Source organism: Molossus molossus, unplaced genomic scaffold, assembly GCF_014108415.1.
Source record: "Molossus molossus isolate mMolMol1 unplaced genomic scaffold, mMolMol1.p scaffold_m16_p_3, whole genome shotgun sequence".
Taxonomy (NCBI): Eukaryota; Metazoa; Chordata; class Mammalia; order Chiroptera; family Molossidae; genus Molossus; species Molossus molossus.
In genome coordinates, this window is record NW_023425366.1 from 54,774,778 (window position 1) to 54,800,717 (window position 25,940).

Consider the following 25,940-nt stretch of genomic DNA (forward strand, 5'->3'; position numbering starts at 1 on the left):
TAAAAATTCACTATCACACTTTATTTGCTTGGCAAGTTATACTACTTATGAGTATAGAGCAGTTCACCCGTGAAGAAAAATGCTACAGGCAACAGTGCTGCTGCAGATGGCCTCCTGGAGGAACTTCCTCAGTGTAGAGTGCAGAATAGCCATCCACAAATCTCAGAGGTACAAAACAAAGTTTATCTGTTATGTTGCAGTAACAAATCACCCAAAAAATCATCTCAGTAGCATATAAGAAGGTTTTTTTCTTTTTCCATAAGGACTCTGTTCATTGGAATCCCTTAAGGACTCGAACAGATGGAGCAGCCACAATATCAAGTCTTGCCTATTACTGTGCCAGAAGGAAAGCAGGCTCTGGAGTGTCTCACAGTGGTGAGTAAAGGATCCCGTCTAGAAATGACACATGTCACTTCTCACAATTCATATGCTTGAATCAGTCACATGACCCTATTCAACCACAAGGGGGCCAGTAAGTACATTGCCATCATATGCCCAGAAGAGAGAAGTGGAAAGATTTGGCAAAGAATTCTAGTGACTTTTCTTGTTAAGAGAATCTGTGCCATGTTGAAGCTGTATTATACTTTAGTCCTGGTAATGACTGTACTTGTTGCCACCTCTAAGATAGTATCCAGACACACATGCTAATCTATTCATTTCGGTTATTTCTCTCCTATGACTCACAGTCATGCAATATATTGTATGCAGAGATTGCAAAATAAATGCAAGGTAATTGGTTGATTCAAGTATGCAGTCAGCAACACTTTTTTTTAGAAGAAAGGGTTCCATTTTCCCTCTTGGATTATTAAAGTAATGTTATTGTAAAAAATTTGGAAAATATGGACAAGTAAAAAGAAAGGGGAGAAATCACTCATAATATCATCCTCAAAATATCCAGTTAATATTTTTGTGGATTTCTTCCAAAGTTTTCTATTATTTAAAAAACCTAGCTTTCATGGTCACCAAAACTATAACTATTTCTTTATTAGTGACATTATTCCAAATGGCTGATTTGATTGGTTCTGGAACATCAGATAATTTCTTAAAGATGTTTTAGCCCGTTTCCTCAAAACATGAGGGCTTAAACATGATTATGTAGCACTTAAATACTAATGGTCACTAACAATTCCAGGTTGCATTATTTGTTTTGGAGCAATGAATCCCTAGTTCTAAAATCGCTTGTTAGTATACAATCAGCCATGAAACAAATAGATAATTGTATAATGGTTATTTTCATTTGCTTCTGGTATTTTCTCCACCCAGATTACTTATGAAAAGGGAACAGCTTTGAAGTTCATATTATTGTGGAATTTAAGCCTCTTAAAATCATCAAGCTTCTGGTTACCTTTCAAAATAATAAACTAGTGATGATTCAAGCAATGACTAGTTAGTCTAAGAAATAAATTGGTCAAGTATGTTACAATTGGAATGATTTCTTCAAGTCCAGAAACCATTTGGTTATAAATTGGATCATTAGAGGTTAAAGATAGTACATGGACTTTTTCAGAAATTATTATTCAAACTTTTCTGAGGACTCTTTTTGACACTGCATTTGATATGTAGATTTCTTCTTTATTCCTTCCACTCAACAAAGGAAATCATAGAAAATTTAATTTACCCAGAATCTACACAAAGACCTCATAATCTTATTATATTAGAGCAATCTCTCAACTATTTATACTAGTAAATAAAAGAATAACACAATGGATTGTGAACTTCAGGGCAAAAATCACGGTTATCCAACTCCTAGCATAATGAACTACACAGAGAAAAACACACATCAACAAATAAATGTAATACAAAGTACAACTGCTTTTGTATATGAAAGGCATTTGTTTGGATACCTTGTTTACTTTCCTTACTGTTATTCCATATAAATCTCTATATTCTGGAATATCTCATTATAATTTCCAGAAGGAAAATTACTGAACATTTCTTAATATAATTTGACAAATAAATTTCCCAAATCTTTGTCCTAATTTAAATCCCCAACAGGATATGAGTGCTCATTTCACTCTAGCCTCAACAATGGAGTTTATTCATATATATTTTTTATTATTGTTTTTTATCCTCACCCAAGGACATTTTTCCATTTTTTTGTTCAAATAGAGTGGGAGGAAGGGAGGGAGGGATACGTCAATGTGAAAGGGACACATCGAGTGGTTGCCACCCTCACGACCCAACCAGGGCTGGGGACAAACTGCAACTGAGGTACGTGCCCTTAGCGGGAACCAAACCAGGGGTCTCTCTGGGCCACAGGCCAACGCTCTAGCCACTGAGCCAAACCGGCCAGGGCAGTTTATTCATATTTTAAACAAACTGGCTAATTCAATCCATGGGAAATAATATTTCTTTAGCTTTCATTTCATTGAGTTGAACATTAGCAAAATATGTAGTAGGCACTTAAATTTCCTATTTTGTGAACTGACCATACATGTATATACATTTCCCATTTATCTATTTAAGGTCTTAGTGTTTTTAAATTTCTATTATTTGTCCTCACACTGTATTATGTACTTTTATCCCAAATATTTTATATGTATCCCTATATCTAATCCATCTGCTATTAGATTGTGGTTCCATAAAGGCAGTTATCTCAAATTATTCATCTGTGAACACCTAACACAAAGAAGAGAAAATACAACCTGTACTTTGCAAAATTATTCTTACTTATGATTAAATGAGATCAGCAAAGCACCTAGCGCAGTGCCTGTCACATAGTAGATGTCCAATAAATAATTTTAAACAACCAATAAAAGGTTCGCTGTTGAACAAAAACCACACGCTTTCATTTCAGAGTTTAGGCAAATCAAGATTAGAGAAAGAAAATCAATATTGACTATCTTTGAAAGATAACAGACTTACAGTTATAAATTGCAGATATAGAATTTGAACATCAATTCTAAACTCTTTCACCATAATCACATCTGACTGAAATAGTCCTAAGATAAGGTGACTAGTGAAGTTTTTGAAAGACCAGTATAAAATCTGAACTGGTAAAACCTTTTGGTAACTGATGGGTTCTTTCCCCTCAGCCTGTAATGATACCTTGACACCCAGCCCCTCCCCCAACAGAGACCTCTCTTCTTCCCTCATTTAAATTTTTAGGAAATGTGGTAAAAATAGTAAAGCTCAACAAGCACAAATATGCATCACATGCATGCCATTTTTTCCCTCTTCATCAGATAGTTAGCTTTTGTTTTTAGAGAGGGGAGACAGCTGTTCTCGTGGCCACTGTTAGAAAAGCAGAACTAAAGCAAGGAGAGGGAAGGACTGAGCCTCGGATGGAAATGGCCAGTCAGCTGCGGAAGGGGCCTGAAGCTCCGGGTGGGTTAGGGGTATTTTCACTGCGGCGGGCGGAGCGCGGGGGGGTTTGCAAACAAATCTTAGGTAAAAAGCGAGGTTTCCGAGGGCAGCAGCGCAGGGTGGAGGCCGGGTTAGCTGTCCCGCAAGAGGGTGTGCCCGGTGCAGGCCGGAACGCTGTGCTGGCTCCGAGGACTCAAGAGGCCGGGGACGGAGGAAGCTGCGTCTAGGTCGGCGAAGGGCAGAGGAAGCCGGACACTGATGCGGGTCGCCTCCGGATCCCAGTTCCTAACCATCTAGTGGGAAACCGAGTCCAGCTCTAAGGCCGATCTTCAGCTGTCCCAGTCACCCCAGAACCTTCTTAGGCACTTCCGGTAAGTAGCCGAGGGCCCCAGGTTCGGACCCGCAGCGCTGCGCGCAGGCGCCTCGGGACTGGCGAGGCCGGGGACGCGGAGGGAGGGGGCGTGTGAGCCGAAGGAAAGCCGCCTCTGCGCCTGCGCTGTTTGCTCACTCCCAGGTCGGGGAAACAAACCTGGAGCCGACGTCGTATACTCCCGGGACTCCGGTCCGGGCTGCTGTTAGCTCCTCAGCGCGGTGTCGCGGCGTCTCTGGAGAGCTGCGCAGGGGTGTGGGGAGGTAAGAGCCCCTCGAGACAGGCATCTTGGCTTCTCCTCACTCCTGCTGCCCTCACTGAGGGGGCGGGGTGGCCGCTGGACGCTCTGGCCCGGGGTCTGGCCCTCCTTTTCCTCCCGCGACCGAGCCTGGGCCCCGGACCCGTTCTTTTTCCGATCCCCCTGAGCGGCCGGAGGAATCACGATCCGGAAACCCCGCGTCCCCTCGGTAAAGCCTGGAAGGCCGGATCAGGCCTCAGCGTAATCTCGGCGGCTGTTGATCGGGTGCTGTCTGCTCGGGTCGCCTAGAGTGCTTGGCACTGCCGAGGGAGCGCCCCCGGGGCCGTCTGTCCCTCCGGGGGAGGGGCTGCTCCGGCTGCGGGGACTGTCGTCCCGCCGAGTGGTGGCCTCTGCTCCGAAAGGACTCGACCCCCGCCTACAAATCTGTCATCGCCGCGGGTGCGCTAGTAAAGCCCGTTCCGCACCGATGCCTTTTCTCATCATTTCAGACCGGAAGGATGCGGCAGTGTTCCTTCAACACTACCTTTTCTTTGCTACCTTTGAAAAAATGCTAAAAGATGACCTAACTTTTAAACTAGTAATTTATTTGTATTACCGTGATCGCAGATTATTGTATTCCAGATTATTGTATTCCAGATTATTGGTGTTTTTGTTAGATTCTTCTGGAAACCAGTCCATAAATTTGATGTTAGTGTTTTTATTTAACAAAATATGCAACTTGTCGGTCGAATTAGGTCATTTATTATTTTGAGCTTTTCACCTTTTTAATCGGCAGCAGTTTAATGGTTTAATCCAGTAGAAATATTATACAAATTTTCATCCAATTTCTTCTTTTATTTTCTCCCCTGGATGTTAAACTGTATGTTTAATGGCAAAAAATTCTAAATATGATAGTGAATAAGGAAAAATAATCAACTATAATTCCATTATTTAAAGGTAATCAACCACAGTCAATATTTTGACTTTTTATCTTCAAACTTTTTTTGATGGTATTTTCTTTTTTTTTATCCTCACTCGAGGACATTTTTCCATTTTTTGTTCAGGTAGAGTGGGAGGGAGAGAGAGAAACATCGACGTGAAAGGAACACATCGAGTGGCCGCCACCCGCACGACCAACCAGGGCCGGGGACAAACTGCAACCGAGGTACATGCCCTTAGCGGGAACCGAACCCGGGTCTCTCAGGACCGCAGGCCACGCTCTAACCGCTGAGCCAAACCGGCCAGGGCGGTATTTTCTTAATTAAGATGAAATTTCTATACACAATTGGCTTGCCTGCTTTTCTTGCTTACAGTTACATTATAAATAAAGCTAAATTCCCAATTAATTGTCATCCCTAATCATAATGTTACATAATGTGATGGTATCACAGTTTATTTAACCAAACGGGTCTAAGGATCTCTTTATACGCTTAAAAATTATTGAAGCTCTGCCGGTGTGGCTCAGTTGGTTGGGTGATGTCCCATGCATTTCCCACTCTTGTGTTTGGACTTCATCCTCCTATCCCCCATCCCTGTAGGGGGTGTGCAGGAGGCAGCCAATGGATGTTTCTATCTCACATGGATATTCTCTCTCCCTCTTTCCCTTCCTCTATCTCTAAAAAAAATCAATTTAAAAAATCTTTAAAAAAAATTATTGAAGACTAAAAGACTTTTGTTTTCCATGCAGTGTATTTACCATTTTAGAAATAAAAACTCAGAACATTAAAAAAATTATTTGTTCTTAAAAGGAAGACAACCCAATTAAAAAATGGACAGAGGAGTTAAATAGACACCTCTCCAAACAGGACATACAAAGGGCCAAGAGACATATGAAGAAATGCTCAACATCACTAATCATCAGAGAGATGCAAATTAAAACAACTATGAGGTATCACCTCACACCTGTCAGAATGGCCGCCATCAACAAATCATCAAACAAGTGCTGGCGAGGGTGTGGAGAAAAGGGGACTCTAGTACACTGCTGGTGGGAATGCAGCCTGGTGCAGCCACTATGGAAAACACTATGGTGTTACCTCAAAAAATTAAAAATTGAACTTCCATTTGACCCAGTGATCCCACTTCTAGGAATATACCCTAAGAAGCCTAAAACACCAATCAGAAAGAATATATGTACCCCCATGTTCATAACAGCACTATTTACAGTTGCTAAGATCTGGAAACAGCCCAAGTGTCCATCAGTAGATGAATGGATAAAAAAGCAGTGGTACATATACACAATGGAGTACTATGCAGTTACAAGAAAGAAAGACCTCTTGTCCTTTGAGACGACATGGAGGGACCTGGAAAGTATTATCCTAAGTGAAACAAGCCTAGCAGAAAAAGACAAATACCACATGATCTCACTTATTTGTGGAATATAATGAACATAACAGCCTGAGGAATAGGGTAGGCCCAGATACATGGAAGTAGGGTACAGACTGACAACCCTCAGAATAGGGGGTGGTGGGGGGAAGGAAGATATAAGCCACAGAATTTATATGCTTGTATGCAAAACCAATGGACACAGACAACAAAGCCGGGGACAGGGTGGGGGGAATGGGGAGGAGGAGGGTGTCAATGGGGAAAAAAAGGAGAAACATCTGTAACAAAAATAATTATTTGGAAAAAAAAAATTATTTGTTCATTAAATATAATAATAAAGCCATTATATATTAACTATAACTATGTTTTCTTTAAAATTTTTGGTGAGAAAGGTGGCATTGTTTTACATTTTTGCAAATAACTTTGGCTTAATAGACAACTGGATTCCCATATTTGCTTCTTTGTTCAGTTTGGTGTACTCTCTTGTTTAGGCTGAAGCATATTAAGAAAATTCAACCTTACACAGATCACAGATAGACATTTGGAAAAGGAAGGACCTCACAGAACCCCTAAAAAGTTCTTGGGGACTTCCAGGGGTCCTTAAACCCCAATCTGAGAAAGCTGATTTAATCATTCTTGTACTGATCAGCTTTTAGGTTCTTTGCAATTTTACTCTATTACAAATATTGCAGCGATGAAAGTTCTTTGTGATTTGTTCTTGTGCACAGGTGCTAGTGTTTCAATAGTAGTAGAATTGCTAGGTTATAGAATATGTACTTTTAAAAAAGTTTTAATAGACATGAACATTACTTTTTATGCCTGCATAATTTTATGCTGTGTCCTAATGTTGGTATTTAGATTGTTGGTATTAATTGTTGGTATTAATGATTTGGTGAAATATCTTTGCATATTTTTAGTTGTCTTGGACTGTTTTCTTAAATTTCTAAAAAGAAAATTTAGATAAAATCTTAGGAATATTTTTGAGGCTGTTGATGCATGTTGTTTTCCTGAAAGAGTGTACCAGTTTACTTCTATTAGTGTATCTGAGATGGTCTTTTAATTTTATTTATTTATTTTTATTGATTTTAGAGAGAGAAACATCCATTTGTTGTACCACTTATTTATGCATTCATTGATTGATTCTTGTATATGCCCTGACCAGGGATCAAACCCGCAACCTTGGCATATTAAAACAACTCTCTAACCAACTGAGCTGCCCAGCTAGGGCCCGAGATGCTCTTTTTACACACTCTTACCAACATTAAATACTTTCATTATTAAAAAAATTATATTCTGATTTAGTAGGCAACAATGGTATATGTTTTAATTCGCATTATTTTGAGAGTGCAGATTGTTTATTGGAAGATTTTTTATAATTTTACTAGTTGTTCATATTATTTACCCATTAATAAATAGTCCAGCGTCTAGGAGTTTTTCTAACAGATTTTTATCTTTTTATATTGTTAAGACACCTGCTATAATTTTTAAAGAAAAGAATAAAATTTTCTTTTTCCTATTTACTAAAATAGTACATTTTTATAAGTAAAATATTATAGAGACATATAATGTAGATTTTTTGTAGAAGTACATATAACTCTGGGCAAAGTTTTATCCAAAGTGGCTTTAGGAACACTAATTGTGATCTTTAGTTACCTGATGTCAGGCTCCTGTCCTCTTTCATATTCTCTTCCTAGGTGATCTCTTGCTGCCAATTCCCAATTCTTTATCTCAGACTTCTCTCCTGCAGTCCAGATCCTTATATCCCACTGCCTATTGGACATCTCCCCCAAGATGTTCTCAAGGTACATCCAACAACAGTCCAAACGTGAATTCATGTTTTCCCTCAGTCCTGCTCATCTTTGTATTGCTCTCTTGGTCAGTGGTACTGTCTACAGTCACCCACAGTGGAAAATTGGCAGTAACCTTAGCATTCTCCCTTGCTTGCACTCTCCAGCAGTTCCTTCTCTTTAGCCACTTTTGTATTTATCTCCTTTCCATCTGCACTGCACTGTCTCACTTCAGGCCCTCATCATTTTAGGAGTCTCCTTACTACTGTTTTGTTGATTTTCTGATTAATCTTCCATGTTGCTGCCAATTTTTTAAATCATGAAGAGATTTAAAAAAAACATTTTTTATAAACATGGTAAATATTTGTTTGTAAATCTGAGAATGCATAAATGACCAAGTGAGTAAACATATTACCTAAAACAGGTTATCATATGTACATATAATAAACTTATTTAGAATAGGAAGTATATCTTAAATTTCTTTTATATCTTCTACTGCCCATGGTAGATTACTGGCACAATATATACACTTGGTGGACTGAAATGGGAAGTATGTGCAACTTAATAAGATTTCATGCCCTGGCCGGTTTGGCTCAGCAGTTGGAGCGTCGGCCTGCGGCCCAGAGAGACCCGGGTTCGGTTTCCGCTGAGGGCACGTACCTCAGTTGCAGTTTGTCCCCGGCCCTGGTTGGTCGTGCGGGTGGCGGCCACTCGATGTGTCCCTTTCACGTTGATGTTTCTCTCTCTCTCTCTCTCTCTCTTCCTCTCTCTCCCTCCCACTCTGTCTCTTCCTCCCCATTCTATCTGAACAAAAAATGAAAAAATGTTCTCGAGTGAGGATAAAAAAAATAAAAATAAGATTTCATGTTAAAAAGTTTTAATGTATAGTATTTGTATTATCAAACCTACAAATTGTTGGATTATGTTATGATTTTGTAATTATCTTACCTTTTTTGTATGTTTTTAGGCATCAAATAACAATGCTGAGTACATTGCTATATAGAGATATTTTGTGAATGGTATTTATTGAATTCCATAATTTTTTAGAAAAATTGTTTGGCTTTTTCTAATGAAAAACTATTTCTAGATCTTTTATTTCCTGTGTTTTATTTTTTATACATTCTATATTCAGAGTTTCTTTACTGCTTTTTACTATTATATTTATTTTTAATGTAATGTTTTTGTTTATAAAAAGGATACCTGTACATAATTTAAAAGGTTAAGTAATGCTACAAGACTTATAATGAAAAATAATAGTCCTCTGTTCCAGTCCTTCTATCCCCAACCTCCCATTCTCCAGAAGTGCTTACTCCCCTCCCTACTGCCATCCTACCACAGTTTTAGTTATTATTTACCAATTTCCTATTATGGAAGAAGGGAGTCTAGGTTTGTTACATCAATCTCCACCTTAAACACTGTGTTGCATTGCTCCTCCCCTTTTTTCTATATTCATAAATTAGTTATGTTAATTCTTAGTTGCCATTATTTAATGTTGACATCATTATGTAAATATTGTGTACAGCTGAGCCTGGTAGTATATTGTGATGCTATTTCCTTTTTTATATGATTTTTTGTTTTTCCTAGAGTTAATCATTATTAGCTCTTTTATATATCTGTCTTTCCATGTACCTTATCATGTATATTTTATATCTTTTTAATGTACCTTTTATTAATCTATTAAACTACCCTTCAGGCAAGATAGGTAAATCTCCTTTTTGTAGATGCAAACACATCAGATAATCTGTTTGTTTTGCAACATCTTCCTGTAATTAATTGTCTGTCATTCTGTGTCAATCTTGATAGGTTGCTGTCTTGACCAGTTGCACAGCTTTTTTCCCAGAGTGTGTCATTTTATGATCTTCTGTGAATTCCATTTGTGTTTCTTTGTGTTGGGTAGCCTGTTTGCAGAATCTCGGGTCTTCTGCTTCCTTTCAGTCTCCCTTATGTTGATAGAATACATCCTTCTAGTAGCTTCCTGAGAAAGACTGAATAGGAGGCAGATTTTCAGAGTTCTCACATGTCTATACATGTTTATTTATTCTGCCCTTACACTGGATTGATAGTTTAGCTGAGTATAGAATTCTAGGTTGTAATAATTTACTTTTAGAATTCTGGAGGCATGGGTCCATTGTTTTCTATCTTCTAGTGTTGCTATCAAGAAGTCTACTTCCAAAATGATAGTAAGTCCTTTGTATGTGACCTGTTATTTCTCTCTGGAAGCTTTTATATTTATTCACTAAGTATGTATTAAGCAATTTTATGTGGCAGGCACTGGTCAAGATATTTGAACATATGATTGAACAAAAATACAAGATTCCTACCATCATGGAGCTGAAATTCGCAGAGGGAGTTGTTCCAAATGGTAAACAACAAATGCAATAATACACGATACAAGATGTTAGACAGTTGTAAAGTAAAAAAGTGTCAAGAAGAGAGAAAAAAGGAAAGCAGGATGGGATGAGGTGGTCAGGAATGCTGGGGAAAGGAAAGGTGGGGGGATGCAGACTGCAGTATGAAATGGTGTGATCTTCCCTTAAACCACTTAGGTATTCTGAAATTTCATAATGATGTGGCTTGGTAAAGGTTTTTCATTCATTGTGTTTGACTCCAAATGGGTCCTTTCCACCTAGGAACCATATGCTTCAGTTCTGGGGTATTTTTTTTTGACACTTTCTTCCTCCCTCCCTCCCCTACATTTTCTTTCTGGGCTCCTTATAATTTGAATATTAGACCTTATTAGATTGATTCTCTAATTTTCTAATATTTTCTCTTACTCTCTATCCCTTTCTTTTTGTTTTACTTCCTAGAATATTTCTCAACTTTATTTTCCAATGCTTTGTTTTCATTTTTAAACTTAGAATAGTTTTAGATGTACAGGATTATTACACAGAGTCCCCATATATCCCATACCCAGTTTCTCTATAATTACATCTTACATTAATATAGTACATTTGCCATAATTAGTGAACCACTATTATATATTATTACCTAAAGTCCATACATATTATTCATATATCCTCAGTTTTTTCTAATAGACTTTTTCTGTTCCAGATACCATGTTACACTGAGTAGTCTTGTTTCCTTAGGCTCCTCATGGTTGTGACAGTTTCTCAGACATAATTTGTTTTTGATCCTCTTGACAGTTTTTTTTTAAATTTTCACCCGAGGACATTTTTCCATTTTTTGTTCAGCTAGAGTGGGAGAGAGAGACAGGAAGAGAGGGAGAGAGAAACATCGACTTGAAAGGGACACCATTGAGTGGCTGCCTCCCACACAACCCAAGCAGGGCCAGGGACAAACTGCAACTGAGGTACATACCCTTAGCAGGAACCGAACCTGGGTCTCTCTGGACCACAGGCCGACGCTCTAACCACTGAGAAAACTGGCCAGGGCTCCTTTTGACAGTTTTGAGGATCACTAGTCAATTACTTTGCAGAATGTCAATTGGGATTTGTCTGATGTTTTTCTCATGATTAGACAGTGGTAATATGTTTTGGAAGGAGGACAATAGAGATAAAGTACCATTCTCATCACATCATACTGAGGGTACATACTATCCATATGACTTATCACTGTTCATCTTAACCTTGATCCTCCAGCTTGAGGTAGTGTTTGTCAGGTCTCTCCACTGTGAAGTTATTTTTCATACTGTACTCTTCAGAAATACACTGTGTGCAGGACACGCCTGAGTGGTGACTTATGTTCTACTTCCTTAAGAGCAAAATATCTACATAAATTATTTGGAGTCTTTCTACATGGGAGATTTGTCTTGTTCTCCATTTATTTATTTATTTATTTATTTATTTATCTCATAGATTTTTTTAATGCTTTGGGTTATAATCCGGTGCTATTTTATTTTATTATTTAACTTATTCTAGCTTGGCCTTTGGGCGCTCTTTCAGTTCAATCCTGTATCCCTTTGGCATACTTCCTACATTTTGTGTGTGTGCATGTGTGTATGTGCACGTGTACTTTCTTACTTTCTGGCATTACCAGATGTTCCATGCTCATCTTGTATATGTTCTGCCCTAGTTCTAGAATCAGCCATTTTTCGGAGGAACTTTGGTTCCTTTTGTTGGAGAAACCAAGATCTGGGCACTAAATGTGATTGTTGCTGCTGAGATGTCTTGCTTCTAAGCCCTCTCAGTGGATAGAGCAAGATATATATATATATATACACACACACACACACACACACACACACACACACACTTATACTATATATATACTAATATCTATAAATATTTCTGTGTGTAATCATTTGTGCCATATTAAGTTTATACTGATGTCTTGAACTCACATCCATTATTACATGGATCATTCCAGCTTCCTTTCCTCAGTTACCTATAACTTTTCCCACTAACAGAGAGAAACCTGGTTCTCACCATCAGCCATCCAATTACTTAATTTCAATTCCAAAACACTAACAATCACTGATGTGATTCCTGTCTCTGTAGTTTTACCTTTTCCAGGATATCATACAATTAGAATTGTGCAGTATCTAGATTTTTTTAGACTGTCTTCTTTCACTTAGCAATGAGCATTTAAGATTTATCTATGTCTTTTTATGGCTTTGATAAGCTCACTTATTTGTATCACTGAAGAATATTCCATTGCATGGTTGTACCACAGTTTATTTTTCTATTCACTTACTGAAGGGCATCTTGGGCTTCCAAATTTTAGCAAGTATGAATAGAACTGCCATTAACATTCAAGTTCTTGTGTGAACATAAATCTTTAAATCAGTTGGGTAAATACTTAATAGTTTGATTACTGGATCATATAGTAAAACTTTGATTAGTTTTGTAAGAGACTGCCAAACTGTCTTCCAAAGTGGCTGTACCTTTTTGCCTTCCTACCAGCAATAAATGAGAGTTCCTGCTGTTCGGCATCCTTGCAGCATTTGGTGTTGTCAGATTTTTGGATTTTAGCCACTGTAATAGATGTGAAACTGTATCTCATTGTTTTAGTCTGCAGTTTCCTAAAGACAAATGATGTTGATCATCTTTTCATGTTTATTTTCCATCTTTGGTGAAATGTTTGTTTACAACTTTTAGTCATTTCTTAATTCAATTGTTTATTTTCTAATTATTAAATTGTAAGAGGTCTTTGTAGATTTTAGATACAAGTGCTTCATCAGATATATGTTTTTCAGGTATTATCTCCCTAACTGTGGCTTGTCTTTTCATTCTCTTAAACAGTGTCTTTATCAGAGCAAATGAAATAAAATTTTAACTTTAATAATATAATTTACAAATATTTTTCTTTCATGGATCATCGCATTGGTGTTGTATTTAAATACTCGGCACCAAACCCAAAGTTATATAGATTTTTCTCTTATGTTTTCTTCAAGAAGTTTTATAATATTGCATTTTACATTTAGGTCTATTACCCACTTTAAATACATTTTTATGTAAAGTGTAAGGTCTGTATCCAGGTTCATATTTTTGCATAGGGATGTCCAGCTTTCTCAGTACTACTAGGTGAAAAGACTATCCTTTCTCCTTTGAATTGCCTTTGCTCCTTTGTCAGAGATAAGCTGGCTATAATTGTTTGGGTCTGTTTCTGGGTTGACTACTGTGTTCCATTGATTTATGTTTTTTGTTTGTTTTTTGCCAATATCCATTGCCTTGATTACAGTAGCCATATTTTAAGTCTTAAAATCACAGTGTGTAAGTCCTTCAGCTTTGTTCTTCCTTTTAAGTATTGTGTTGGCTATTCTAGATCTTTTGCCTTTCCATATATACTTTAGAATATGTTTCCTGAGTCTTGAAAAATTGCTAGGGTTTTGATTGAGATGCATTGAATCTAGAATTTAAGTTGGGAAGAATTGATATCTTAGTATTGAGTCTTCCTATCCATGAACATGAACTATATCTCCATTTATTTAGATCTTTTTTATTTTTTTCATCAGCATTTTTCCATATATTGGTCCTGTATATATTAGTATTTCATTGTTTCAAGGTACTATTATAAATGTTATTTTTTTAAATTCCAAATTTCAGTTATTCCTTGCTCATAGACAGGAATCATTTGCTTTTGTATATTAACCATGTATCCTGCTTCCTTGCTATACTCACGTTTCTATTTTTTGGGATTTTCTACATTAAAAATCATATCATTACAAATAGAGACAGTTTTATTTCTTCCTTTCCAAAAATAGTGTACCTTTTTACCTTTATTTCTTTTTGTCTTACTGCACTAGCGAGGTTTTCAGTACATACTATATTGAATGGGAGAGTGAGAGAGGACATCCTTTCTTTGATACTAGTTCTTGGAGGTAAGGGATCCATTTTCTCATCATTAAGTTTAATGTTAGGTGTAGGTATTATGTAGATATTCATCATTAAACTGAAGAAGTTTCCCCTCTCCTATAGTTTGCTGAAAGTTTTTATCATAAGTAGATGTAGGGTTTTGTCAATTTTTGTGTGTGCATCAATTAATAAGATTATATGATACTTCTTCTTTGGTCTGTTGGTATGGATTACACTGATTAATTTTCAAATGTTGAACCAGCCTTGCATACCTGGATCAATCCCACTTGGCCATTGTATAGAATTCTTTTTACATTGTTGGATTCAATTTACTAATATTTTATTGAGTATTTGTATGTCTGTGTTTATGAGCAATATTGGTCTGTAGTTTTCCTTATTTAATATATTTATCTGGTTTTGGTGTTAGAGTAATGCTGGTTTTATGGAGTGAGTTAGGAAGTGTTTCCTCTGCTTTTTTCTGGAAGAGATCATGGAAAATTGGTATCATTTCTTTTTTAAATGTTTGATAAAATTTACAAGTGAAGCCTTCTGGACCTGGTGATTTGTTTTGTGGAAGGTTATTATTGGTTAAATTTTCATTAATAGATATAAAGCTGTTTGGGTTAGCTGTTTCTCATGTGAATTTTGGAGTTTGTGTCAAGGAATTGGTCTATTTCATCTAAATCTTCAAGTTTGTGGGCAGCATTTATAATATTTCTTTCTTTCTTTTTTTTTTTAATCCTCACCCGAGGACATTTTTCCATTTTTTGTACAGACAGAGTGGGAGGGAGAGAGAGAGAGAAACATCAATGTGAAAGGGACACATCGAGTGGCTGCCACCCGCACGACCAACCAGGGCCGGGGACAAACTGCAACCGAGGTACATGCCCTTAGTGGGAACCGAACCCGGGTCTCTCCGGACCGCAGGCGGACGCTCCAACCGCTGAGCCAAACCGGCCAGGGCCATTTATAATATTTCTTAATTTTCCTTTAAGTCTCTGTGGCATCAGTAGTTGTGACCCCTTTTTCATTTCTGATTAGCTTAGTTTAGCAATTTTATTGATCTTTTCAAAGAAAGAGTTTTAGATTTCAGTGATTTTTCTCTATTTTCCTGTTTTTAATTTCATTGATTTCTGCTCTAGTCTTTATTATCTTCTACTTGCTTTGGGCTTAAATTGCTCTTTGTTTCTAGTTTCCCAAGGTGGAATCTTAGATTATTGATTTTTTAGATCTTTCTTCTTTTTTAATATATGCACTTAATGCTGTTGCTGTCCCTATAAGCACTCCTTTTACTGCATCCTAAAACTTCACTTTAATTTTACAATTTCTGCTGTCAATTTTCATGACCACTTTTTTCTCCATATGTTCGTTATTTATGGCTTCCTCTTCCTGTTTCATAATTGCATTGCTTTTTTTCTGAGAATATTAATTAGTTTTTTTGAAATTTTCTTCTGCTTCCTGCATTCTCTCCCCCTTCAAGTTCCTTTTGTTTGTTTTGATGTCTTTGTGTTTTGTGCACTCTTGTATATTTATGGTGCAACCACAATTTAAAAATGTGCATAAAGAAAATAGCCCTGGCCGGTTTGGTTCAGCGGTTAGAGCATCGGCCTGCGGTCCAGAGAGACCCGGGTTCGGTTCCCGCTAAGGGCATGTACCTCGGCTGCGGTTTGTCCCTGGCCCTGGTTGGTCGTGCGGGTGGCAGCCACTCGATGTGTCCCTTTCACATCGATGTTTCTCTCTCTCTCTCCCTCCTACTCTTATCTGAACAAAAAATGGAAAAATGTCCTCGGGTGAGGATAAAAAAAAAGAAAATAACATGCTTTATTGAATTAGAATGACATATCATTGTTATTGAAAACTATTCTGAAGTTTACCTGTTGCTATTACTGTTCCTCTGAAGGTGATCTTTTCACTAGGGCTGCTGTATCTTGGGGTTCAAAAGTTTCACTACAGAGTGTCTAACTGTGCATTTCTCTGTATTTATTTTTCTTAGTATAATAAGATGTCTGTATCTGTTAAATTGTGTTTTTCATCAATTAGGGAAAATTCCTAGCATTATGTTTTCAAATATACTTGTTCCATGCACTCTATTCTCCTTATGGGACTCCATTCTCATTCTGTCATCCATGTCTTTGTACATCTTTTTTACATGTTCCTCTTCCTCATCTCTCTGGGTTGCATTATAGGTGATTTCTTCAGAATAAGTCTTCCAGTACATTTAGTTCTCTCCTAATCTCTGCCTAATCTTTTATACACACACACACACACACACACACACACACACACACACACACACACATATACATATCATCTTTTTTTTATCCTCACCCGAGGACATTTTTGCATTTATCTTCAGAAAGAGGGGGAGAGAGAGGGAGGGAGAAACAGAGAGAGAAACATCGATGTGAGAGAGACACATCGACTGGTTGCCACCCACACAACCCCAACTGGGGCTGGGAACAGTCTGCAATCCAGGCGCGTGCCCCTAGTGGGAACCGAACCTGGGACTCTGCTCCGTGGGCCAATGCTCTAACTGCTGAACCAAACTGGCCAGGGCTGTCTAATCTTTTTAACTTATCTTTAAAGTATCCTTTATTTTCTGCCTGGCTGGTGTGGCTCAGTAGTTGAGCATCAACCCATGCACCAAGAAGTCGTTGGTTCTATTCCCGGTCAGGGCACATGTCTATGTTGTGGGCCAAATCCTCAGTTGGGGGGCATGCAGGAGGTAGCCAGTTGATGTTCTCACTCATCAATGTTTCTATCTCTCTTTCCTTCTTTTTTCCTCTCTCTCTAAAATCAATAAAGGAAACAAATAAATAAAGTATTCCTTATTTTCTCTAGACCTCAAGTGTCCTCAGTTCATGGCAATTTTCATAAGTGGCCTTGTAAAGCCCTCTCATTTGTTTGCTCTCTTTTTTTTCCTTTTTATTGAATTTACTGAGATAACATTGGTTAATAAAATTATATAGGTTTTAGGTATACAATTCTATAGTACATAATCTGTATATTGTATTGTATGTTCACCATCTCAAGTCAAATCTCCTTCCATGTTTGTTGTCTTTTACCCCTCATTTCTTATTCCTATTCCTCACTCTAGACAACCATTCAAATGTACTTAATAGTGTATATATATATATTTTTGTATACATTATTGCAAAATTGTATTGTTTTACAAAACTCACAGTTTGTAACAGATTGGAAATTTTTTGAAAAAGGTCATTCATCCCTGGCCGGTTTAGCTCAGCAGTTAGAGCATCAGCCTGCAGACTAGAGAGTTCTAAGGGCGCATACCTTGGTTGCAGTTTGTCCCTGGCCCCATAGGGTTGTGTGTGTGGCAGCCAGTCGATGTCTCTCTCTCACATCGATGTTTCTCTTTCTCTTCCTCTCTCCTTCTCGCTCTGTCTGAAGATAAATGCAAAAATGTCCTTGGGTGAGGATAAAAAAAAAGGTCATTCACCATAGCCACTCTATATTGCTGTAGAGTGTTCCACCTTCTGAATTTAGCTGACTGTTTTTGTTTTTTTTTAATGTTTACTGTTGAGAGTATTACAGATGTCCCTGCTTTCCTAGCCTCCCACTGACCCCCTTCCTGATTGCTTTCTTTTTTCTTTTGATGTCATTTATCTTGTCTCTTTATGCTTGAATTTTCTGTAAACATTCATTTAGTTCTAAAAGCTTGATTAGATTCAGGTTCAAATTTTTTTAGGCAGGAATACTTTTTATGTAATGCTGTATCTTCCACATGAAGCACATGTTTGCTTTGTCCATATTTATTGATGGTGAAATTGATCACTAGATTCAGATGTATTGGACTGATCCCACCATTATACTTACCCTCCAACCTTTCATCTAAATTTTACCCCATTGTTAGCCATTGCGTAGTCCATTTATTGCATTAGTGACTATAAGGAGATGATTTTTAACATCTTTCTATATTTATTAACTGGCGTTCATATCTAAAGAACTTACCCTCAGCAACTATTTTGTTATGCTAAAGCATGTTTTGTAAATAAAGGACAAGATAAATTCTTGGCTCTTTTCCCTTAATGTATAAGTTTCAGAGTAATGGGTTAAGTTAGTGCCCTAGCAATCCTCCAATGCGTGGGTTTTTGTTGTTTTTTATGCTTTTAGCATCATTATGATCTCCTGGTTTTTATTTATCTATATGATTTGTGTTCAATCCTTTGCAGTCTTCATTCATTTGTTGTCCACTTGTCCCATTTAAGCCTGTGGAAGCCCTTCAGCTTGTCTCCTGTATCCTTTTGATGTTATCCCATCAGTCATTGATAGGTTCCTTCAGGGTGTCTTAGGCTCATTTGGTGCAGTTCCTGCCACAGATCAGAGTTTTATCTACTTTACTCATAAAACTAACTTTTAGTTTTCTTGTAACTCTCTCTTGTATGCTTGTTTTCTATTTCTTTAATTTCTGCTCTTAACTTATAAATGTTCAATCTTTCTTCTTTTCTAGTAGAAGCATCTAAGGCCCTAGGCATCTGTTGAAGTACCACTTTTGCTGAGTATCACAGTTTTTATATGCAGTATTTTATCTGGATGTAATATATGTATATTATGTGCTATATGGTACTTATAACTATATTTAGCTTTTAATTATGAATTTTTCTTTTATCCAGAGTAATTTATATGTATTTAAATTTTTACAACATTTAATATTTGCATATTATGTTATTAGAGTTGTTTTTCATGTCATTTTTTGGTATATATAGAGGCAAATTTCCAACTAAATTATAGATACGTCAAAGCAATACTCTTAAATTTTATTTGTGTTTTTATCCTGACTATATTTCCTGGAATACAGTAGATGGCATAATATTTCTGTGTTAGAGAATTAAAGGAACTATCATACTTTTTATTTTCTAGGTATTCAAAAATTAAATTCTGAATAAGTCTACAAATAGGATGGACAGTTATTTTAAAGCAGCAGTCTGTGACTTGGACAGACTCCTTGATGATTTTGAACAAAATCCAGGTTTGTTGGTTTTTTCAGTTTTGTCACTAATTGGATTTTAAAATGCCTTTAATTCAGTTATATCAGCTATAGAGTTCTTTTAGCAAAATATGGTTTCTATTTTGGTCACATGGTTATCTTCTGTAAAAGATTCACTGATTTAATTATAATGTATTAGTTTATTCTTATACTGAATGGAATAAATAGCTAGAAATAAAAGTAAGGTAACTAGAACTTTCTCTCTAGATACACATTTAGCTAAAAGAAAGACCTTTAAAACCAATATATGAGCCAACTACAAGTAACTGGAAAGCTCTACATAAATTGGTGTTTCATTACCATGAGAGGTGGTATTTTCTTCATCTTTGAAGACAAACTGGAAGGCAGAACAAAAAAGTTAGATTGTTTTTCAGCTATTCCTTACTTTTTAAAAATAGTTTGAGTGACTTTGAGTGAATTTCTATCACTTTATAACATCTGCAGTCAAAAGTAAAAACACCAAGTACTTTAAATCCAAATAAAAATAATTTTTGAGGTTATTACTATTTTGCAAGAGAGAGTAATCTATCTCTTAAAAAAAGTTTAGTTAGTTTGGAAGTCTTAGAAAACATAACATCTTTGTAATAATTTTGATTTAGGTCCCCTGAATAACATTGTATCTTTATTTTAATTAGATGAACAAGACTATCTCCAAGATGCACAAAATTCATATGATTCTAACCACTGTTCAGTTTCTTCAGAATTGACTTCCTCACAGTTAACTTCACTGCTACCAAAGGATCAACAATACATTAATTGTTGTGCCTCATCAGAAACATGCTATGAAACAAATCAGATTTCACTGAACGAAAAAACACATGAGGGACTAACTTCTATACAAAATGAAAAAAATGTAACAGGACTTGATCTCCTTTCTTCTGTGGATGGTGGCACTTCAGATGAAATCCAGCCTTTATATATGGGACGATGTAGTAAACCTGTGTGTGATCTGATAAGCGACATGGGTAACTTAGTTCATGTAACTAATAATGAAGAATATATTAAAAATTTATTGCCAGATGATTTTAATTCTAGTGCAGATTGTTTGATTGGATTGGATTTATCTTCAGTGTCAGAAACTATTTGTGTTTCATCAACAGACCATGGTAATAATGTTGTCAGAGAAGAGCAAAATTATGTCAACTCTGAATTACAAAATAGAGAAATCAGTGAAAATAAAGAATTGAGTATAAATGAAGATACAACACTTTCAGATTCATGTAATTACAGTGGAAAAGAAAAGTTAGAAGCTATAAAGCTCTCTAATCAGTTAGAACCAGTTGTTGATTTGAACATACCATCTGCCTTGACTCAACAAAGTTCCAAAATGTTTGATGCCAAAGACAGCCTACAACACAAGAACCAGCCATGTGAATTAGTAAAATCTGATGGCTGTGTGGTAAAAGAGGAGGTACCTGTGGCAGTCATAGCTGCCACAGAATGTTTAAAAGAAAGAGATAGCCCATGTGCTTTGTCTTGCAGTCTTCCAAAAAATGAAGGTTTATGCTTGAATGATTCAAATTCAGGAGATGAAAATTTCAAATTACCTGACGTCTTTCAAGAAGATAGGACTGATGTATTTATAAAACAATCTGTAAAAGAAGACTCAAATTTAGATCTTAAAGATAATAAAGATATAATCCAAGATTCCTCTTCAACTTTACATGTTTCAAGTGAAGATATATACTCCTCCTTGTCCTGTATTCCAGTACCTGAGTCTTTGTGTGGATCATTAATTGAAAGTAAAACACATGTTGATCATTTATGTCAGAATGAACATGAAGATAATGTACAAGAAGCAATGAGTGTGCATGAAGAAATACAGAAAAGAGTCATTCTAGGTGGGGAACCATTGAACAAGACTGATCTTTTGAAACAGGAAAAATGTAAAAACATACTTCATCAGCCATTAATTGAAAAGATGGGAGATGGAGAGGTAGATCCTGACCAGAAGGTAATTAGAGTTGACTCTTTGGATTACTCTGATAACACCAGTTCTTCTACAACAGCAGAATCTCAAATGGAGCTTTTGGGTGCTAATGCCCCAGACTCTTCAGATCATTGTGAAGGTCTCACTTTTTTAAGCAATGATATAGACGGACAAGACTTAGATTACTTTAATATTGATGAAGGCATGAAAAGTGGCACACTAGTTAGTGATGCTGAACTTGATGCCTTTCTAACTGAACAGTATCTTCAGACCAGTAACACAAAGTCGTTTGAAGAAAATGTAAATGACTCAAAATCTCAAATGAATCAGATGGATACGAAAAGCCTAGATGATGGAAACGTCAGTAATACATATTTCAATGCTGAAGCAGGAGCTACTGGGGAAAGTCCTGGTAGTAATATGATTTGTGAAATAGTTGATGAACAAAATGCAACAGAAAATGGTGGCTGTTCTTTAGGGGAAAAAAGTACAATTCCACTTGAGCAAGGGTTAGCTAGCAATAAGCCTGAGATTACGAGTGAATCGTCAGTCTGTGATTTTAGCAGTCAGTCTGTTCATGTTGGAGGGGCCAGACCTAAGCAGTTGTTTAGCCTTCCATCAAGAGTAAGGAGTTCAAAAGAACCAAATAAACCAGATGTTTCAAATGTGCCTGAAAGTGAACCCAGCATAACAAATACCATTGCTCCCAGCACTTATACTACAGATTCTGCAACTGATCCTCAGGTTAGCTTCAACTCTAATTACATTGATATAGAAAGTAATTCTGAAGGTGGATCCAATCTTGTAACTGCAAACGAAGGCACTCTACCTTTAAACACTTGCAAGGAAGGCCTGGTTTTGGGCCAGAAACAACCTACTTGGGTTCCTGATTCAGAAGCTCCAAACTGTATGAACTGCCAAGTCAAATTTACTTTTACAAAACGGCGGCACCACTGCCGAGCTTGTGGGAAGGTAAGTTATACAAATCTTTTAAGTCTTTTATTCTTTTTTTTTTTTTTTTAATCCTCACCCGAGGATATTTTTCCATTTTTTGTACAGATAGAGTGGGAGGGAGAGAGAGGAAGGGAGAGAGAGAGAGAAACATCAACGTGAAGGGACACATCGAGTGGCTGCCACCCGCACGACCAACCAGGGCCGGGGACAAACTGCAACCGAAGTACGTGCCCTTAGCGGGAACCGAACCCGGGTCTCTCCGGACCACAGGCCGACACTCTAACCGCTGAGCCAAACTGGCCAGGGCAAGTCTTTTATTCTTTTGAGACATTTTAGGTCAAATATTATGTGACAGAAAAGTTCATTAATAGATGATTAAAAGATTCAGTTTGTTTGTTTGTTTATTTATATACCTATATATAAATAAATAAACAATACAAAAAATATATATTTTAGAGAGAGGGGAAGGGAGAGAGAGAGAGAAACATCAATCAGCTACCTCTTGCACGCCCCCCACTAGGGATCGATCTCACAACTCAGGTGTGTGCCCTGACTGGGAATCGAACCAGGACCTCTCAGTTCATGGGGCAACACTCAATCCACTGAGCTACACCAGCCAGGCAAGATTCAGTTAATTTAAAATCATTGTTTATCACCTATATGGAAATATAGATAGCATTGTCATTTTATAGATTGAGAGTTGAATAAATGTCACATCATTGTGGGTATTACCTAATGGGAAATTGGGAACACTAATTACTAAATTTTGTGAAATCTAAGAATACATACCCTTATCTGTCTAACATTAACACAAAAGATATTCCAGATTCAGTCAGATCCCCATTTGTCCTTGAATATTTGATTTCAGGACTACTCTGCAGCTAGTGGTGTGGCCAGGTAGATATTGGGGAAAAAAAGCAGATTGGCTTACACAAGGTTCAGAAAAATAAAGCTGACCTCATTTGTGTTCTGACTGCCTTAATCATCTATAAACTCCTGAGAGTTGGCTATAGAAATAACATTGCTTTTTGTTGTTTTTTTTAATCTTCCATCGAGAACATGTTTAGAGAGAGGAAGGGAGAGAGAGAGACAGAGACAGAGAAGAGGGAGAGAGAAACATCAATGGGAGAGAGAAAGAAACATCAATCAGTTGCCTCTGTATGTGCCTCAACCAGGGATCAAACCTGCAACCTCATATGTGCCCTGACTGGGAATTAAACCATTGAACTGGCAGTTTTTTGGTGCACAGGATAATGCTTAACCAATTGAGACAGTCCTGCTGAGCAACATTGCATTAAAAAAAATTTCTTTTTCTTTTATTGATTTTAGAGAGAGAGGAAGTGAGAGGGAGAGATAGAAACATCGATGAGAGAGAACATCAATAGGCCACCTCCTGCATGCCCTCCATTGGGGAACAGGCCCACAACCTGGGCATGTGTCCTGACCGGGAATCAAACTGGTAACCTCTTTGTGCATGGGTTGACACTCAACCACTGAGCCACACCGGCCAGACAACAACATTGTATTTTTTCTCAGCATTTTTCAGATATACTGGTGTCAGATCAACTCTACTCTCTTTTAGAAAAAGAACAATACTCTATTTTAAAGGTTTTGAATAAAGAACCACAGACACTTTATAATTTTTAAATTGTAAATTCATTAAAGAAAATTTTTGTTCCCTTCTAATGAAGGGAACAAAAGGAATTCTCCTTGTTAGAGATACAATTTTAAAGTACATAAACCTCATTTTAGAAATGTTTATTGATTTTAGAGAGAAGAATGGGGAAAAAGAGAGAGACAGAAAGAGAAACATCAATGTGGCAGAGACATTGGTTGCCTCCTGCATGTGACCTGAACAGGGACTGAACCAGCAACCTATGCATATGCCCTGACTGGGAATCAAACCCGAGACCTTCTGTTGCATGGGATGATGCCCAAACCAACTGAGCCAATACTGTTCAGACTAGATAAAAGCATTATAATAACTACCTATGAATACAGTGAGTAATTCGAGAAATTATATCATCAGAAAAATAGTGTTGGTTAATTAGATTTTGGGCCTCCCCTTTCCCTACCTCCAGTAGGTATAAGTATGCTTGAAACAGAACCAAATTTGATATTTTATTTTTTATAGGTATTTTGTGGTGTCTGTTGTAATAGGAAGTGTAAACTGCAATATCTAGAAAAGGAAGCAAGAGTATGTGTGGTCTGCTATGAAACCATTAGTAAAGGTGAGTAGTAACCTGACATATTTTCTCGAAGTAATTGAATATCTCTTAAAAACAATTGGATTGTGACAAAGATAAACTTCTTTATTTTCTTAAGGCAAAGACCTAGTGTTGACTTATCTGGCTTAGGTGGGACATTCCAAGGCTTGGTTTCTCTTCTTTTTGTTCCACTGTCACACTTAATACTACCAGTCTGGAAAGGAAGCATTCAATTTCTGGAGTGGCATTTCATTAACTTTTAACAGGTACCAAGTCCCTAAATGCTGCATTTCATCTGCCTATTGTTTTTGCCGTCATCATTGTTGTCATCATCATCTTAATCTAAACATTTATAGATTACCTACCAATAAATGGAATTTAATCTTATATATTAATAGCATAAGGCAAGATAGTAGTTCTCGCCCTTTAGAAAATTACATCCTAAAATGGGAATAAAAGATAAGGTATGATATCTATGATTTTATAGATAAATTTATAAGACTGCCACACTATTGGTACGTATTTGTCTCATATTTTTTCCCTTCTCAATTTTAGAATTTTGTTTGTATGTGTTTCCTACTGTTTCACTGGCTCTCTAGCTAGCTACCATTATCAGCAATAACCTTTGTGGTCTTGAGTTCTCACAGTTCTGTGTATGTGTGTTGTGTTTTGTTTTTGTTTTTCCTCTCAAATATTCATTTGTTCTTTTGAGTACTTCCTGGCATTTTCTAGGATTTGTTGACAATTTAGTTCCCAGCAACTATTACTTGGGACTTATTAAAGACCAGGCCTGTATACTAGCTCAGGCAGTGCTTCCTGTTAGCCAGGAGAGTAAATACCTGATAATAATTTGTTTTTCTCTTTTGAATGAAGATAAATTTTTTCAGCAGTTCTCCAAAAAGCTCTGATGTGAGTCTGTTAGCTTGAGGTAAGCTGCTTTACTCCCTGCCATTGACCTGTGTTCTGGAAGATAATAGAGTATAAATCTTTTTATATTTCTATATTATCACCATTGTTTATGAAGAGGTTAGTTTTAGTGCTTATAGTTGTTTTGCTTTGTTTTTTAACACTGTCTCAAGAGCCTAGAAGACAACTACTCATGCTGTTAGCCATGAGGGTTTGAAACATTTGAGTTGACACATCAGATTCTTAGGTGAACATTAAAACATATTCTGACTGTAGGAATCCTGAAGGGGAGAAGATCGAGAGTTATTAAAAGCTCTCGGTAGTGTATTGAACTCAAACATTGGTTTATCAAAGTAATTATTTTGAAAAGGATTTATTTAGTTATCTTTTATTTATTCTGTTTTGATATCTTATAGCATGTAATTTAATTTATGGTTCTCTTTATCATTACTTTATATACCACAAGAAAATATAAGTTATTTTAATACCACCTTTAGTGTTGAAAATGGTAGAAGTGATCATTTAAAGTAATGTTATTAAATAAGAGAAGAAAGAAGGCTCAAGGGTTGTGAGACACATTTCATGACGGATTAGAAGAAACAATAGTTGGAATAGAGATTGTGGATAATGAGGAAGTTGGGCTGAGACTATAAGTTTTAAG

At 36.9% G+C, this 25,940-nt stretch overlaps 1 protein-coding gene across 1 annotated transcript in view; it reads left to right on the top strand.

Moving 5' to 3' along the window:
- Positions 1-3,815: 3,815 nt before the first annotated feature.
- The window catches only part of ZFYVE16 (zinc finger FYVE-type containing 16), a 62,020-nt gene continuing 39,895 nt past the window's right edge, over positions 3,816-25,940 (top strand). The window contains exons 1-4 of the mRNA XM_036279340.1: positions 3,816-3,939; positions 19,156-19,264; positions 19,918-22,184; positions 24,301-24,397. Of these exons, the coding sequence (XP_036135233.1) occupies positions 19,195-19,264; positions 19,918-22,184; positions 24,301-24,397 (2,434 nt within the window). The 5' untranslated portion in view covers positions 3,816-3,939; positions 19,156-19,194. The remainder of the gene's footprint in view (positions 3,940-19,155; positions 19,265-19,917; positions 22,185-24,300; positions 24,398-25,940) is intronic.